General features: G+C 38.5%; 1 protein-coding gene across 1 annotated transcript in view; it reads left to right on the top strand.

Annotated features, from left to right (window-relative positions):
• The window catches only part of LOC108712410 (slit homolog 3 protein), a 443629-nt gene that overhangs the window by 257523 nt on the left and 170674 nt on the right, over positions 1 to 15432 (top strand). The window contains exon 5 of the mRNA XM_041588752.1: positions 6115 to 6186. Within this exon, the coding sequence (XP_041444686.1) occupies positions 6115 to 6186 (72 nt within the window). The remainder of the gene's footprint in view (positions 1 to 6114; positions 6187 to 15432) is intronic.

The following is a 15432-nucleotide window of genomic DNA, read 5'->3' as shown; positions in this document are numbered from 1 at the left end:
CTGAGGATCTTGCAGGATTCCCAGTTCGATCATGTGATAAATCTTGTTATTCTTTGGTAAATAGGGCTTTTGAAGACATATTAAAACAAATGCTTCCTTCATCCCTAATTTAGATCGCATTTGATTTCAAATGGTGCAAGAACTGGCAGTATTTGATTTATTAGAAACATATGGTTTCAGGCTGCATGCACATTTTTTGTTTTTAAGAAAAAAGAATGAAATCAAAATATTTTCCTTAAAACATTTCTAAGTATGATATATTAATATAAAACATAGAAAGAATGTGTGTTTTTAGATGAAATGTTTGCTCTGCCGTCATGTTTATGGCTCCAGGACTATGCCAAACAGAAATGACTGAGAGCTATCAAATGGCTTACAAATGGACACCAGCATTGTTTCTTACATTTCTAAATAATTCAGTTTAGTTTTTGAGAGGTTTGAAAAGCACATATTTATAGCCATGTTTACTCTTGGTGTCTTGTTCATTTTACATCACAGCGAATTAACTTTGCTCAGAGAATTTATGAGCAGTGCCGGCTAACAACAGGCCTTCTGATGTGACCCTATTACCTTTCCTTCTTGCCAGATACCTGTGGCATTAAAATATACTTTGGCAAGTCATTCTTGGCTATACACTTAGGGGGTTATTTATCAAAGTCTCAACATTTTCTGCTGAAAACTCTGATCAAATCCACTCGGTTTCTTTATGCTTATTTATTATTCCATTTTCCCGAAAATTTGCTTTGCGGGACAAAAAATCTGATTTTCACGATTTTTTCAGATTTTCACGATTTTTTTCAGATTTTCACTATTTTTTTCAGATTTTCATCCGATTTTCAGGATTTTTTCGTATTTTTCACCCCAAAACTCAGATTTCTTATGTTTTTTGCCCGCAAACTCCGAAAACTTCGGGATATCAAAAAATCATTGGGACTTCTCACATTGGGGCAGATTCACTAAGCGCAGAATTTGCGCTAGCGCCTGCTTCGCTCACTTGTAGGGGGAAGCTGGGTACCCCAGATAAAATTTACGATCTTTTGCAGCCTGTCACCCTGAAAAAGGAAAAGTCTTTTTTTGGGACTTAAAAAAGTGTTTTTGGGACTTAGAAAAATGTTCAACTATCTTTTGAGGAAGTCCTATCAACCCTATTGCACTTTGCCTGGTCTGAGGTGGTAAAATCATATTGAAAATCATAGTGAATTTGCGTAGTTACGTCCCTTCGCCAGAGCGGAACTTTGCCAGGCACAAAGGAGTGAATTACCGCTAGAGTCTATCTCCTTCGCTATCGAAGTTACACCTGCGCCCGTTAGTAAATCAGCGTAACGAAATTAATGTCACGATGGTGAATTTTCGCTAACGTTAGTCACTTCACCCTTTAGTAAATCTGCCCCATTGACTTATATGCAACCTCGACTGGTCTGAGATGCGGGATTTTCTGATTCAGACTTTTCCATCCTCGGGGTTTAATAAATTCTGAAAAATTTGTGATGTTTTTTAAAAGTCCGATTTTATTAAAAAAAAAAATCACAAATTTTTCATAATTTTTGCATTCGGGGTTTAGTAAATAACCCCCCCTAATGGTGATTTTGGTACTAACAATCCTCATGGCACCTACAATGTCACATCACCTTAATCTTTAAAGCACAATATTGTACTCCTGGATTTTCAGTATATTTCTGCACGTCTGTATGTCACCCGCCCCTGTTTATATGGACACTTTGCCACAAAATAAAATAACTTGTGTCTTGATCATTAGGAAACAGTTTAGTGCTTGTGGCAAGAGTTCAGAGGCCAAGCAATTGAGCAAGTTCCAGACAACAAGGTGAAACATTAGAGTCTGTGGCTCTAGGGTTTTGGTGATGGTTCTATTAATAAGCCTATAAATAAAGCCAAGGAAAATGTCTCCATTATGAGAGAATGGCATTAATAACTTTCAGGCTTGTGCTGCTAATGAAACAACTCTCCCATTGTCTGCTGGTAATTCTTGTTTTGTTGCGAAGGATTGATACTGAAAGGACAACAGTTGATGACTCAAAAACAGGAGAAGCAGGAAAAAAAATGTTTCTGACCCTGAACTTTTATCTTTCTTGCATCAGTAATACCATTAAACCTGTCAGTGTTTCTGCCTACTAGAGGTATTTATGAAATCAATATACAGTCCTGGAGATTTATGGTTCTAGTGTTGTAAGCCAGAGGACAATGTCTCAGTAGAAAGTAAAATTAATAACATTTACAAGCAAGTTGTCGTGGAAAATAGATGGATTTGGTGTAGTCGTCATTTTAACTCCCTGTGTATTAAATACAGTTATTTTAACCCATCTCAGCTTTCAGCTTGAAAGTATATGCCTTTATGGGAAGACGGTATTGGTATTGGTAGCATTATAATGTTACAGGTGCTCCCTGCTGAGTTATAAAGTGGAGCAAAGATGAAGTATATTTTTATATCACAAAAAAAGACTTGTTTGCAAGAGTTGTATTGGGTAACCTTATGTACCCACTATGACTCTACAACCTAAACTACTGTTGTCAAAAGAACTTAATAGCGCCTCTATGATTGTCTGCTTTACATTTAGTAGAAAGTAGTGATGGGCGAATTTATTTGCCAGGCGTGAATTCGCGGCGAATTTGCGCGATTTGCCGCCAGCGAATAAATTCGCGGAAAAAATTCGCCGGCGTCAATTTTTTTTTTCTAAAAAACGGATGCCGGCGTCAAAAACGGCGCCGGCGTCTGCAAAATTCGCGAATTTTTCGGCGAAGCGAAACGGCGCAAATTCGCCCATCACTAGTAGAAAGATAGTACAGTTTTCCTGGCAACTGCCCAGGTACGGGTGTCCAGACTTTGGGCCTCCAAGAGGTTAGGATCTTAGATGAGTACACATTAAATAACCTGATTAGTTTGGCGAGGTCGCCAAATGAGTGGATCTTAACACAATATGCCCACTAACAACAGGGCGATATCAGGTAAATCCGAATATTCGGCCCTGGGTCGAATGGGTGCCGATGGGTTGCAGAACCATATCAACTAACTAATGAGGTCCTGGATCTCAGAAAAAAATCAGACTTGCCCGATTGATATCTGCCAGATTTTCGGCCTGATATCAATTGGGAGGACCCGTCGGGTGCGCCCACACATGGACAGATAAGCTGCTGAATCGGTCTAAAGGACCCATATCGGCAGCTTTAATCTGCCTGTGTATGGCCACCTTAATTGTGTTAGCAAAGTGAAGAAATAAGGGATTGTAACAGAATGACATAGGAAAAGCAGAATAAGAGGTCAGTTGTATTAAGAGAGGACAATGAAGAGCACAGAGGGCAGACACAGAATATAGAATAGCAATCTCATTGCTTCAACTAAATGCTTAAGGGTTCCATTTACTAAATTGCGGTAAAAATATTCACACAAAATATAGACAAATTTGTCGCAAGATATGAATATGTTTTCGCCAGTTTACTAACCTGCGGTAAATATAAATTTGTGAATTTTTTTGCGCAAAAATATGTTATCGCATTTGCTGAAAATAACGCTACGTACACATTAACGCATGGTTTACTAAACAGTGAAATGTGCAAAAGACAAAATTTACGCATGAATATTCGCAAAATTTTACCGCCACCTAGTGTAGTGGCGTAAAAGTATTTTTTCGCCAGAAAATTCTCAAGGGGCAGGAAATATCCCATAGTATTTTTTTTTTACCCATCATTCTTTGCTGACAGGAGACAGATCTGTAGCTATTGCTGACAGGATGTTTTGGCTTCTGCTTCTATCTGGTGCAACAGCAGCAGTTTCAGCTCAGAGTCGTATTATTGGCAGCGGGTATCACAGTCCAAGGATTCGTCAGCCTCTACGCTTTTTTGGTTTCATTGTGATTGGCGACATTAAACTGTGCATTTCTATGAAGCAAAGAGATTGACTGGTATGATTTCTTGTTCCTATGATTCTATTGGCAGAAGGGTTTATATGATGCAGACATGTTTGATTGGTGTTACTCTGGTGATGTTGTTGGATGGTATAATCATCAGTCAATAAAGTTTATGAGTTTTGAAGATGCATTTCTGGCCATAAATGTCACAGTAAAAATTGCCATAATAACCGCTATAAAACAAGACTATTTTATAGCATAAATATTCGCAAAAACGTTATTTGTCGCCAGAAAATTCGCAACTCGCTAAAATTACCGCTAACGTAAGCTGGTTCATTAAGGGAGAAGGAAACCCCCTGGGCGCAAAAACCCTCCCCTGTGTTGCTTCCCCCTCCCTCCTCCCCCCTGGCCTACCCGTCCCGCTGGGCAAATGCCCCTAACTTGTTACTTACCCTTCTGCGCAGGTCCAGTCCAGGGAGTTCACAGGCGACATCTTCTTCCAATCGATCTTCTTCCTGCTTTGACATGCGCAGTAGGAGCATTTCGCCGGTACGGATCTACTGCGCATGCGCCAAAAGTCATGAAGAAAACTTCGTGACTTTTGGCGCATGCGCAGTAGATCCGTACCGGCTAAATGTTTTTACTGGCAAAGCGCCAAAACGCCAGTCAAAGCAGGAAGAAGATGGCGTGGAAGAAGATGGCGTCTGTGAACTCCGTGGACTGGACCTGCGCAGAGGGGTAAGAGGCATTTGCCCAGCGGGACAGGTAGGCCAGGGAGGAGGAGGGAGGGGAAGCAACACAGGGGAGGGGATTTGCACCCAGGGGTTTCCTTCTCCTTTAACGTAGTTACTGCAAGTGATTGCAGTGACTTCTGAGCGCATCGCTGTTTAGTAAACTTAGTCGCTGCGAATATTCTGGCGGAAAAATATTCTCAGCGATAACATGCGGAAACTTAAAGTCAGATTTACCGCACTTTAGTATACGGACCCCTAGGTCTATCTGTGAAGAAATAGCGCTTGTCTTGAGGGCACTATGCTGAATAAAATGTAAATTACTTTAAGAGAGGAGCCAGAGGAAACAAATATACATGGGTAGGCAAAAAGAAGAAACAAAGAGGTGCAGTGCAAGCCATGTTTAAATCACCTAGTTAAGGTAAAACTCTTTTCTATATGTGCATGTGGCTGCTAGTAAGTGGTGAACCACATTGTGGATATCAAATTGTAGCACATGTTTAGAATCCCCCTGTAGAAATCTTTGGCTAAGAGATCTTCTTTTTGTTCATTCTTATCTATGTGTCACCTGGCTCCCAGTTTCTCCTTTGCAGCAAGATTTAGCATTAGTTGAACTTGTTTGATATTTTCTTATGCAGTTGGGGTGACACAAGCTGAAGCTCTACACATCATGACGTTGGCTCTATAACTAATGAACATGATTCAACATAAAAAAAAAAACTCTCACTGATGAAGAACAAAAAGTAAAATATTGGGTGTGATCAATAAGATCTATGGTATCCATACGAATCTAGACAGAAATGATTTAACACCAATCAAAACATAGTGCTCTGATTGGCATGCTGCATAAACACTATTGCTTAATACTGATATATTTAAAATGAAACATGTTAATACGTATTGGAAATGAGCTACATTAATCAATGGCAGTGCCATCAATAGGAGGACTATATTTACTCAGATGTATATATTCAATTAAACAAGATCAATGGATCTATTCAGCTCTCTGTTATTGACCTACAGAATTGGTGCTTATATTTTTGTAAGGCAGCCTGGAAAGGCCTTAATAAAGCTACGCAACAAAGAATAAAGATGCGGATTAACCCAAAACCTTGTTTATTTGTGCATAGATACTATGAAGAAAACAACTCTTTTGTATTTTAAAAAAGAATTAAAAACATATTTTAAAAAGGGGGAAAGAGTGTCATGATTGTATGCAAATATTGGAGTTCAGGGTTACCAGGACGGATCCCATTTGTTGGGATACTCATTAGATACTTGTACTGGCTGGACAAAGGTATGGAAAGAAAACATGGACAGATTGTTCATCCTTACATACTCAGGGCCATACGTGTAAATAGGCCCCCAAGGTCCTTGCATAGGATGACAGCTTTAGAGAGTGTTAGAGTTACCTTGCCTATTTAGTATAAATTTCAGTTTGTTTCACCTAATTTTATATCAGTGCATCATTTTTTTTAATTGAGTCAAAATTAATTTGGTCTTAATTATTTTCTTTATTTAAGGGATCTAAGTGAAAACCAGATACAAGGACTCCCTAGAAAATCTTTTCGTGGAATAACTGACGTCAAAAATCTGTAAGTTAATATTCATTTTCATACTTCTGATAATATTTCTGATGGTGTTCATTTCAGTCATTTTACTTACTTATATTTCAAAAGAATATGTCATGTTTGCAAGTATTTTTAAGTATTTTTAAGTATTTTTTTAAGTCAGTACATTGTTTTTTATTGAGGCACTAAGTAAAGGGCTCTCTAGTTCTTGTGTCCTCTGGCATTCTCCAGCTTGTATGTTGTGAATGATAAGAAATTTAGGGGTGTTCCATGTCCCAACTCCTTCCCCTCCTGTATGTTTCTAGAAAGAAGCACTATCAAAATAAACCAGGAGTCCACTGAGAAGCTGCTACTTAACACATAGCCTAAAGACTAAGACTAAGACTTCAGTTTAAAGAAGGGTGGCTGATAAAGAGGTGTGGTCAATATCAATGGGCCCATGCAATCCACGCTCAAAGAGATTTTCTAAATTTCCCAGTAGGTATCTGGTTGATTATGGGACATGTATTGGTGAGACAAGCAGATACTTTCACCCCATGCATGGGTCATCAAACTACTAAAAGGGGCTAAGTTGCTTCTATTGATCCTTGTGTGGTTAACTTTGGCTATTGTTTAAGGACAATTATTTTACTAAAAGTACAGATGCACCAAATACAGTTTAAGGGATTTGGCCAAATCTTTCATGCAGGATGCAACCCATAAATTAGTATTAGGATAGAGAAAAACCTGTACACTTGGTACACTCAGCAAATATTGCCTGAGCTTTCAGATTTTTTTTTAGGGTTCAGGTTCGGTTTGGCTAGGCACTTGGATTTGCTGAAATATACTGAAAAAGGCTCAGATTTGGCGAAATCACAAACCGAGTGCTGGGTTTATTGTATCCCTAACTATAAGAGGGCCAAGTTGAGTGAACTCCAGGGAAATTTAGCAACATCTTTATTAAAGACGTGACACAAGAAATATATCGACTTACCACAGTATAAAATGAAAAAAAGAAAACGAATAATTTGGCTATGAAGAAGTGCATGAAATATTATTATGGAACAAATATTAAGAATGGATTTGATATGTGCTTTCCTGTGTATCATGTTCTTTTCTATTTTAAATCTATACCTACTAGAGTTCATTGTAGATTTGCTAGTCTTTTATGGAGAGAGCCTTCTGTGTGGCACCTGTTTCAATACACTATATCCAAGGCTTGAGCCAAGCTGTCTAGATGCCAAGTAAAGATTTATTTGGCAGGAACTATAGCTCATAAACCACCCTGACTCCCACTCCCAAGAAATATTGCTTCTATTTTTGTAAGGATGTAGTTCCCAAAGTATTTTCTTGCACCCATTATTGTATAAAGATTCTAGAATTTGTTTCCCAAGTCCTATGGTAGTAACCCTAAAGGTCTGACCACTAATCTCACGTGTTATTGAAATTAATTTCCGTACATAAGCACTTTCCTAGGAAATTTAATAAACAAACACTTGTACGTGTATTAGTGAGGACATAAAAACCTCCCACATCTAATTCAGAAGGGAACAGTAACTTCTAAAAGGACATATGGTGTATTTTGTACATTCTTTGCTAAATACTTCACCACTACATAAGTGGAATGAAGAATACTGTTAAATGCATTCCCTTCCAGTGTATTCTAGTAAATAAAAAGCTGTATGTGCTTGATTTCTGCTTGGTTGTTGCAACAAGAAATTGTATTGTGCTTTACTAAGACCTGTAAATGAAAAATGTATATATTTGACAGTAGCGATGGGCGAATTTGCGAAACGGCGCCGGCGTCTCGTTTTTTTGATGCGGGCGAATTTTCACCAGTGAATTTTCGTGGGCGTTTCGTGAATTGTGCCGGCGGCGAATTGCGCAAATTCGCCACCAATTCGTGCCTGGCGAATAAATTCGCCCATCACTATTTGACAGACGACTATAGGAGAAGACCAGTGCTGTCCCAGTTCATCTGTCTAGCAGAAGACTAATTAGTTGTACACTGTACAATACTTCAGGCCTCTTATTAAATACACAAAAGAGCAAATTTTTGGTTTTTGTGCTGAATTGAAAAAGGTTTTGGCACCACTGCAACGGCTCTTGCTTGTTCTAGGTTTGAAGGTCCAAACCGTATCCTCCAAATTATATGGCAAGACATTATAAGAAAAAAAGTTGTAGATATAGTTGTACGCACCTAAAAGCCCACCATTGTCATTGTTTTTGTAATTTTAACTTTAAGTTGCCACCTTAAATCATGGCTAAACTTTCATTATAAAAATAACATGCCATTTAAAGGGGACCCGTCACCCAAAAAAATGATTCAAAATCCTATTTTATCACATTAGTCAAGCAAAATGAACTTTAATAACACTATATAAATTATTTGAATCTTGTTTCCTTTAGTCTGGGAATTCATAGTTATAACAAGCAGGCAGGAGCCATTTTGTGGACACTGTTATTAAGACGAGCCTTGCATCATCTCCGAATCTTGTTTGTGCACCAGAATGGGGGACCCGATGTCCATCCTCATGCCTTGGCTACACAATTAAATGGTAAAGAGAACAGGGGAATGTGTGGAGAGCAGTGACATCTAGGAAGTGCTGAATGGAAAGTGAAAGTAATTGTCTGCCCCGCCTCTATGCCACGGGCATAGAGGAGGGGCAGACAATATTTGATTGACAGCTGAGATTTTTAAATGAGCTTACAGCAGCCATGAATGCTTTAATAAAAAATAGAAATTGGATTTCATGTTTAATTTGAAAAGGACTTTTATTATACAGATTTTTGTGTCTGGGTGACAGGTCCACTTTAAAAAATTATAAGAACTATAATAATTAAAATAAGTGTGTTGGTCCTTCAGTTCCCCTACACAAGTTTTTTTTTTTTGTTATATACTTATAGGATACAGCGAATGGGGGTCCCTGACATGAAATGTGATGTTAAGTATGGTAATACTGGTATACATATTGGTATCTATATGCCAGTATTGGTTACATTGTGCTGACAAATTGAGAGCAACTTGTATTGGGGGTTTCCTTGCATAAATGTGAGTGACGTTGCCAATGAACAAATATCTACATAAAAAACAATGTTGCAAATCTATTATGTGTATAGGTGCAATACATAAAGGGAGCCTTGGAATTACAGCTTTTGAGGCAAGTATTTGCACCTTACATTATATTGTATTGAGTGTCTGAGCCAGGGAAACGTGACACTGAGGAACAGGCCCAATAAGAAGGTATTCAAGTATTCATTTTTAGATTAAACACAGGTGGGGACAGGCAGTGATCATAATAGTCAGGAACAAGCCAAGAGCCAGACATCTAGTATTGTAGTAAATATTAGCGCACCCAGGAACTTAGATAACAATCGGCATTGAACCCAGGTCTCTGAATTTGGTACCAGGCAGAATATCTTGCGTAATCGGTGCTGGAGGTGTGGGCCAGCTAAATTGTGTATTATGAATACATTATTATTTGTTTTTTGAATCCAAAAAATTAAAGTACATAGGGATGCCCCACATTTTTTATTTTTGGGGTTCAGCTTAATACTGAAGCTTTCAAGCAGGATTCAGCTGAACCATATATAAGCCCTTATTTGTATATGCAAATTAGCATTCAAATAGGGGAAAAAAGGGTGATTTTCTTAAGGTTCAACTTCAGATCAGCTAGGCACTTGGATTTGGATGAATCAGAATCCTGCTGAAAAAGGCTAAGATTCAAACTAATCCTGGATTTATTGCATCCCTAGAAAGTAACACTTTTGGGGTTTTGTAATAAAAATAACTAAGTTTGCCTAGGCGCAGTAAACAGTAACAGCCAATCAGCAGTTAGCATATACTGGTTACCTGTTAAAAAGTAAACATCTCATTGGTTGCTATGGGTGCCTGCACCAGGGAAAACTTAGCGCCTTTTATTATCTAACCCTAAAATGCTTACTATTATTTTTGTATATTTATGTGCCTTTTACTACATATGGGGTTAGAGTAAAACGGCTGTAGCCCTAACAATAAAAAATGCTCTTTTCTGGATGTGAAAGCAAGCCACTGACCCTCTGCTCTATAATACAATGCCAGTTCATTGCCTTGGATCGAATATTTTTACTACAATGTTTTTTCAAACACTTGAAGAACTCTGCAGAATCCCATAAAATATCCCATCCAAATATGAAATTAATCTGTCTCACCATTTTTATGTTTATTGAGGGATTCTTCCTGACTGGCAAGACACAACGTATTGATTATTCTTTTTAAAGAAGCGGTCAGATACAAAAGACATTACTGAAGATGCATCAGTTCAGAGCACACAGTTTATCTGATCAATAAAGCAAGAGCAGCTTGTTCTACATCGCTTAGAAAAACAGCATTTTTTGTAATGATTTTATTACTTGGATGCCAGATAGAATTTCTTTTTAAATAGGAAAGAAATATTTCCAGGTTCATAGATCATTTGAAGAAATGGTATTCTGCTATTATCTTAGTGCAATGTTTGACATTTAGAAAAGTATATGGTGAATTAATAATACTTAGAAAGTGATAGAAAAGAGAGCTACATAGATATAGAAAACCAGCTCGGAAAATGTTTAAGAAACACATACAAAAATAAAAATTTTTTATTTCAAAACTTTTAAATGTTATAAAGCTTCAAAATATATTATAAAACATTTTTAATTCCTAGACATAATAAAAGTTCACACTGTCTAGAATGTGACTTTCTAAAGGCAGGTGTTAATTTCAGGGATCATTTTCTCATTACCAGATATTTATAAATGTATTCTGTAGCACTGTGCCAAAAATTGTACAGAATGCTTAAAGGAGAAGGAAAGCTATGGAGGCATTTTATTGCCAATAGATTAGCTGCAATAGTGCAAGCTAGAATGCTATATTTATTCTGTAGAATGCTTTACCATACCTGAGTAAAAAGCTCTAGAAGCTCTCTGTTTGGGCAGCTACCTCTAAAAACGCCTTCTGCCTACCCCTAGTCCACACCTCTCAGTCTTAATTTTTTCCTCTTGTCACCCTCCCCTCTCTTGTCGCTCTTCCTCCCTCCCCTTTTTTTCTCACCCCTTCTTCCTCGTCTCTTCACTTTCCTTTGCTCGCGTGGGGTGCTGGGGGTGGGGCTTGATGACCTGGGTGGGGCTTGTTGCTCAGGGGTGGGGCTTGTCAGCCAGGTTGCCGGCCCTGGCCACCCTTGAAGGTGGAGGTAGCTCCAGTGTCCCCACAATGGCCTGCCTAAATGAACACAGTGAAACTGCACCTAATGAATCTGGCACATAAATCACTTTGACGCTTGGGGGCACATTTACTGAGCTCGAGTGAAGGATTCGAATATAATAAACTTCGAATTTCGAAGTATTTTTTTGGGTACTTAGACCATCGAATAGGCTACTACGACCTTCGACTTCGATTCGAACGATTCAAACTAAAAATCGTTCGCCTATTCGACCATTCAATAATCAAAGTACTGTCTCTTTAAAAAAAACTTTGACTACATACTTCGGTAGTTTGAACCTACCATGGTACAATGTTAGCCTATGGGGACCTTCCCCATCACTTTCCTAAGCTTTTTAAGATCGAAGAAAAATCGTTTCGATCGATCGATTAAAATCCTTCGAATCGTTCGATTCGAAGGATTTTATCATTCGATCGAAGGATTTTTACTTCGATTGATCTAACAAAGTATTTGCGCAAAATCCTTCGAATTCGATATTCGAATTCGAAGGATTTAACTTTGCTGGTCGAATTCGAGTGTTAATTAACCCTCGGTATTCGACTCTTGATAAATGTGCCCCTAAGTGCCAGACACATGACCACCAAATATTTTCTGTGTAATTGTGTGCAGCTGTGTTTGTATTAATGCGTCAGCCACAATTGCGTCTGGCACATTTAAACCTCACAGCCAGAAATTATGCTGGAATGCTGCATTGTGGGTAGAAAAATGGAGGCTGCTGCAGTTGTGGCTTCAACCCACCCCCCACACCTTTACATATTCGTAGGAAAAGGAGTGATGAATTCAGTCGGATGCAGTGGGTTGCTGCAAAAACTGTGTTTTTTATTTTAACACAGTTATTGTCTTCATTGGAGTGAAGCACAGTGAATGATCAGTCTAAATTGAATCCGATCGATTTACCTTTACATATTCATTCAACTCTGTTGCTTCAGATATTTCAGGGACAATTGCAACCCCAATTAAGTTGTTATATGAAAAAAAACAGTTCTGAATTATTCTGAATTTAGCTCATATAATTTTTTCATGGATGGTCGGCTTTTAGTTTTGTCCAGTAATGAGCCTCTTAACCCTACAGAAAATGCATCTTCGAAGTACGGAATATAAACCACTATAAAAATGTCAGCTCAGTAAGCGCTGGGAGATCATCTGTCTCCTTAAAGATATCTAAATGGTAAAGTTGCCAAACCAATTAGCATTACATCCAGTTCAACTGATTTTACTGAGCAAAAACCATTTAAATTAAGTAATTTTCACCCATTGTGTGCATCTATTCAATTCTAATCAATTCAACTCACTGACCAAAGAGGACAGTAAGATATAACCCTAATATCCGTAGGATAATCATTGCGGGATGAATTTCCAGTGTGCCAGGCACACAATCAAACATAAATCCCGTATGTCTCCTTTATAAAGCTAATCCTTGCTCACACCTGTTAATAGAATCAGTATTTACCCTCTCCAGAAAAACAGAAAAGGACACGCAAACATGAGCAAGCCTAAATTCAAAGTAAGTAATTGTGCTGGTTTTAATTACAGTTCCCAATGGCCTCTAAACGATTGTGAACTCTAGAATTTGCATCATTTTTATGACGGATACTCTCTTTGCCACTTATTGATTTTTTTTTTTTTTAACCTGCTTCAATACATTTAATGCAAACCTTTTTCTACAGGATCATCCTCAGTACTGAACCTAAAAGGTCAGCATGCACAATCTTAGCCAAAACAGCACAGCAATAAAATTTTCACTTGAGCTTTGGGATAATGGAAGTTGTAAATACTGCCCACAGCTTGTCAGGGGATGTTCTGGGAGTAATGACTGTGCACTTGATCTTGCTTTATGCAATTGTCTTAGCCTTTAAAGGTGCAGGGCTAAAAATTCCAAATGAAGTCAGCCTTTTTTACTGTTGTTAACCATAACAATGAGAGATTTCCAATTCCAAAATTCTTAAGCCTTGAGTGGAAGTCTTGGGGGCAAATTCACTAAAGGACGAAGCGCCTAACGCTAGCCGATTCACTTACGGACACTAGTGTTACTTCGCACCCTTACGCCTGGCGAATTTGCGCAATGGACGTAACTACACAAATTCACTGATGCGCGCATTTTTCTGAACGCTACCTTTTATGCCAGACTTCCTTCGCCACCTCAGACCAGGCGAAGTGCAATAGAGTAGATAGGGATTGCTTCAAAAAAAGTTGAAATTTTTTCAAAGTCCCAAAAAACGCTGGCGTTTTTTCTTTTTTTTATGGGTGATAGGCTGAAAAAGATCTAAATTTTTTTTCAGGGCTCCCCTCCTTCCCCCCTACATTTCCTAACTCATGGCACCTTAACTATACAGTGGGCACATGTGTAGGGCAAAATAAACTTTTTATTTGCTGTTTTGAAGGTTTCCCAGGCTTGTGTAGTGATGCTACATATACCTCCATTGTAAATTCAATTTGGCGCTGTATATTAAGCAAAATTAAGCATCGCTAGCGTAACTTCGCTTTGCATGGCGAATTAACGTTAGTGCAACTTCGCAACCCTTCGTTTCCCCTGAGCGCAACTTCGGATTTTAGTGAATTTACGCTGGTGAAAATTCGCCTGGCGAAGTGGACGCTGGCGCAACTACGAATCTTAGTGAATTTGCCCCTTGGACCTTACCTGGCAGCGCACATTCATTTTCTTATTTTACAGTTAACAACGGAGGGTATTAAAGATCATATGACATCTCTCTGTCCAAAGAGAAACAATTTTACACACCAAATATAAAATTAGGCACAAATTAGAGAGAACATTACTTGCATCTTACCTAACTAAAGATAAAAACAAGCCTTTAAAACAGAACCCGTGTCTCATTTACCAGACTGCAGAGCAATGGTGAATAACGTCATAGGGGGAAATTTACTTAGCTCCGAAAATCGCTAGCGTTGCCTTCACCGCACTTCGCCAGGCGTAGATTCGTCAAGGCTGCGCAAATTCACGAAGATCCGAAGTTGCGCACATGTTACCGAACGCTTGCGAAGTTGCGCAATTGATAGTACGATCAGCCGTTCGAAGCTACGCTAGCGAAGGCTAATTTGCATATGGCGCCAAATTTAAATATCAATGGACGTGTATGCAGCGCACATTACACTGCACAATCCCAGGGAAAGTTAATAAAAGTATATAGGGGTGCTCTAATGCCCTACACATGTGCCCACAGTATAGTTAAGGTGCCATATGTTATAAAATGTAGGGGGGAAGGTGGGCAACCTATAAAAAAAATTCAATCTTTTTTACTCTATCACCCTATAAAAAGTAAAATACGCCCAGCGTTTTTTTGGGACTTAGAAGCATTTTCAATTTTTTTTTTTCAAACTCCTCTCTACTCTGTTGCACTTCGCCTGGTCTAACCTGGCGAAGTCAACTCTGACAAAAGAGGTTAACATTCATTAAAAAAAAAAAGTTTTTTAAATTTGCGTAATTTCGCCCGAGTGCAACTTCGCCAGGCGTTAGGCTGCGAAGTTGCACTACTCTATCTAATTTGCCCGCGAATTTTCGCCAGGGCCACTGTTAGTAAATTGGCGAAGTGCCAAAATGACGTCACGCTGGCGAATTTTCCAGCGTTAGGCACTTTGCCGTTTAGTAAATTTGCCCCATATTGTCTGAAGTGATGCCAAAAAGTTGGTCTGCCATCGGGCCAGTCTTCTGATGTCAGAAGAATGAACCCTGCTGTGAATAAAACACAATCCCATATGTCAACAAAAACCGCATTAGGGGGCATATTTATTATGCTGTGTAAAATAAAATTTGCCAAAAAAAAAAAAAAAAACGGTGTAAAAAGCTGTGTAAAATAATGACGAATTTAACAAGGTGTGTTTGTTTTTACACCATGTGAACGTCAGATTTGCTGCCATTATTTTACACTGCTTCCGGCGGAAGTCAGTCTAAGTAAAAAATGTTTGGCGTTTTTTTACATGGCGAAGCCTGGGGATGTGTTTTGTTTTGTCCCACTGTTTTTATACCACATACTTAATATGCCCCTAGGTGTTTCCATTCGAAAGAGGTATATCCACTTTTACCAATTAAGTGAACACT

The sequence above is a fragment of the Xenopus laevis genome, chromosome 3S (genome assembly GCF_017654675.1).
Source record: "Xenopus laevis strain J_2021 chromosome 3S, Xenopus_laevis_v10.1, whole genome shotgun sequence".
NCBI lineage: Eukaryota > Metazoa > Chordata > Amphibia > Anura > Pipidae > Xenopus > Xenopus laevis.
Note: the sequence above shows the minus strand (reverse complement) of the source record. Positions and strands in the feature narration are given on the sequence as shown.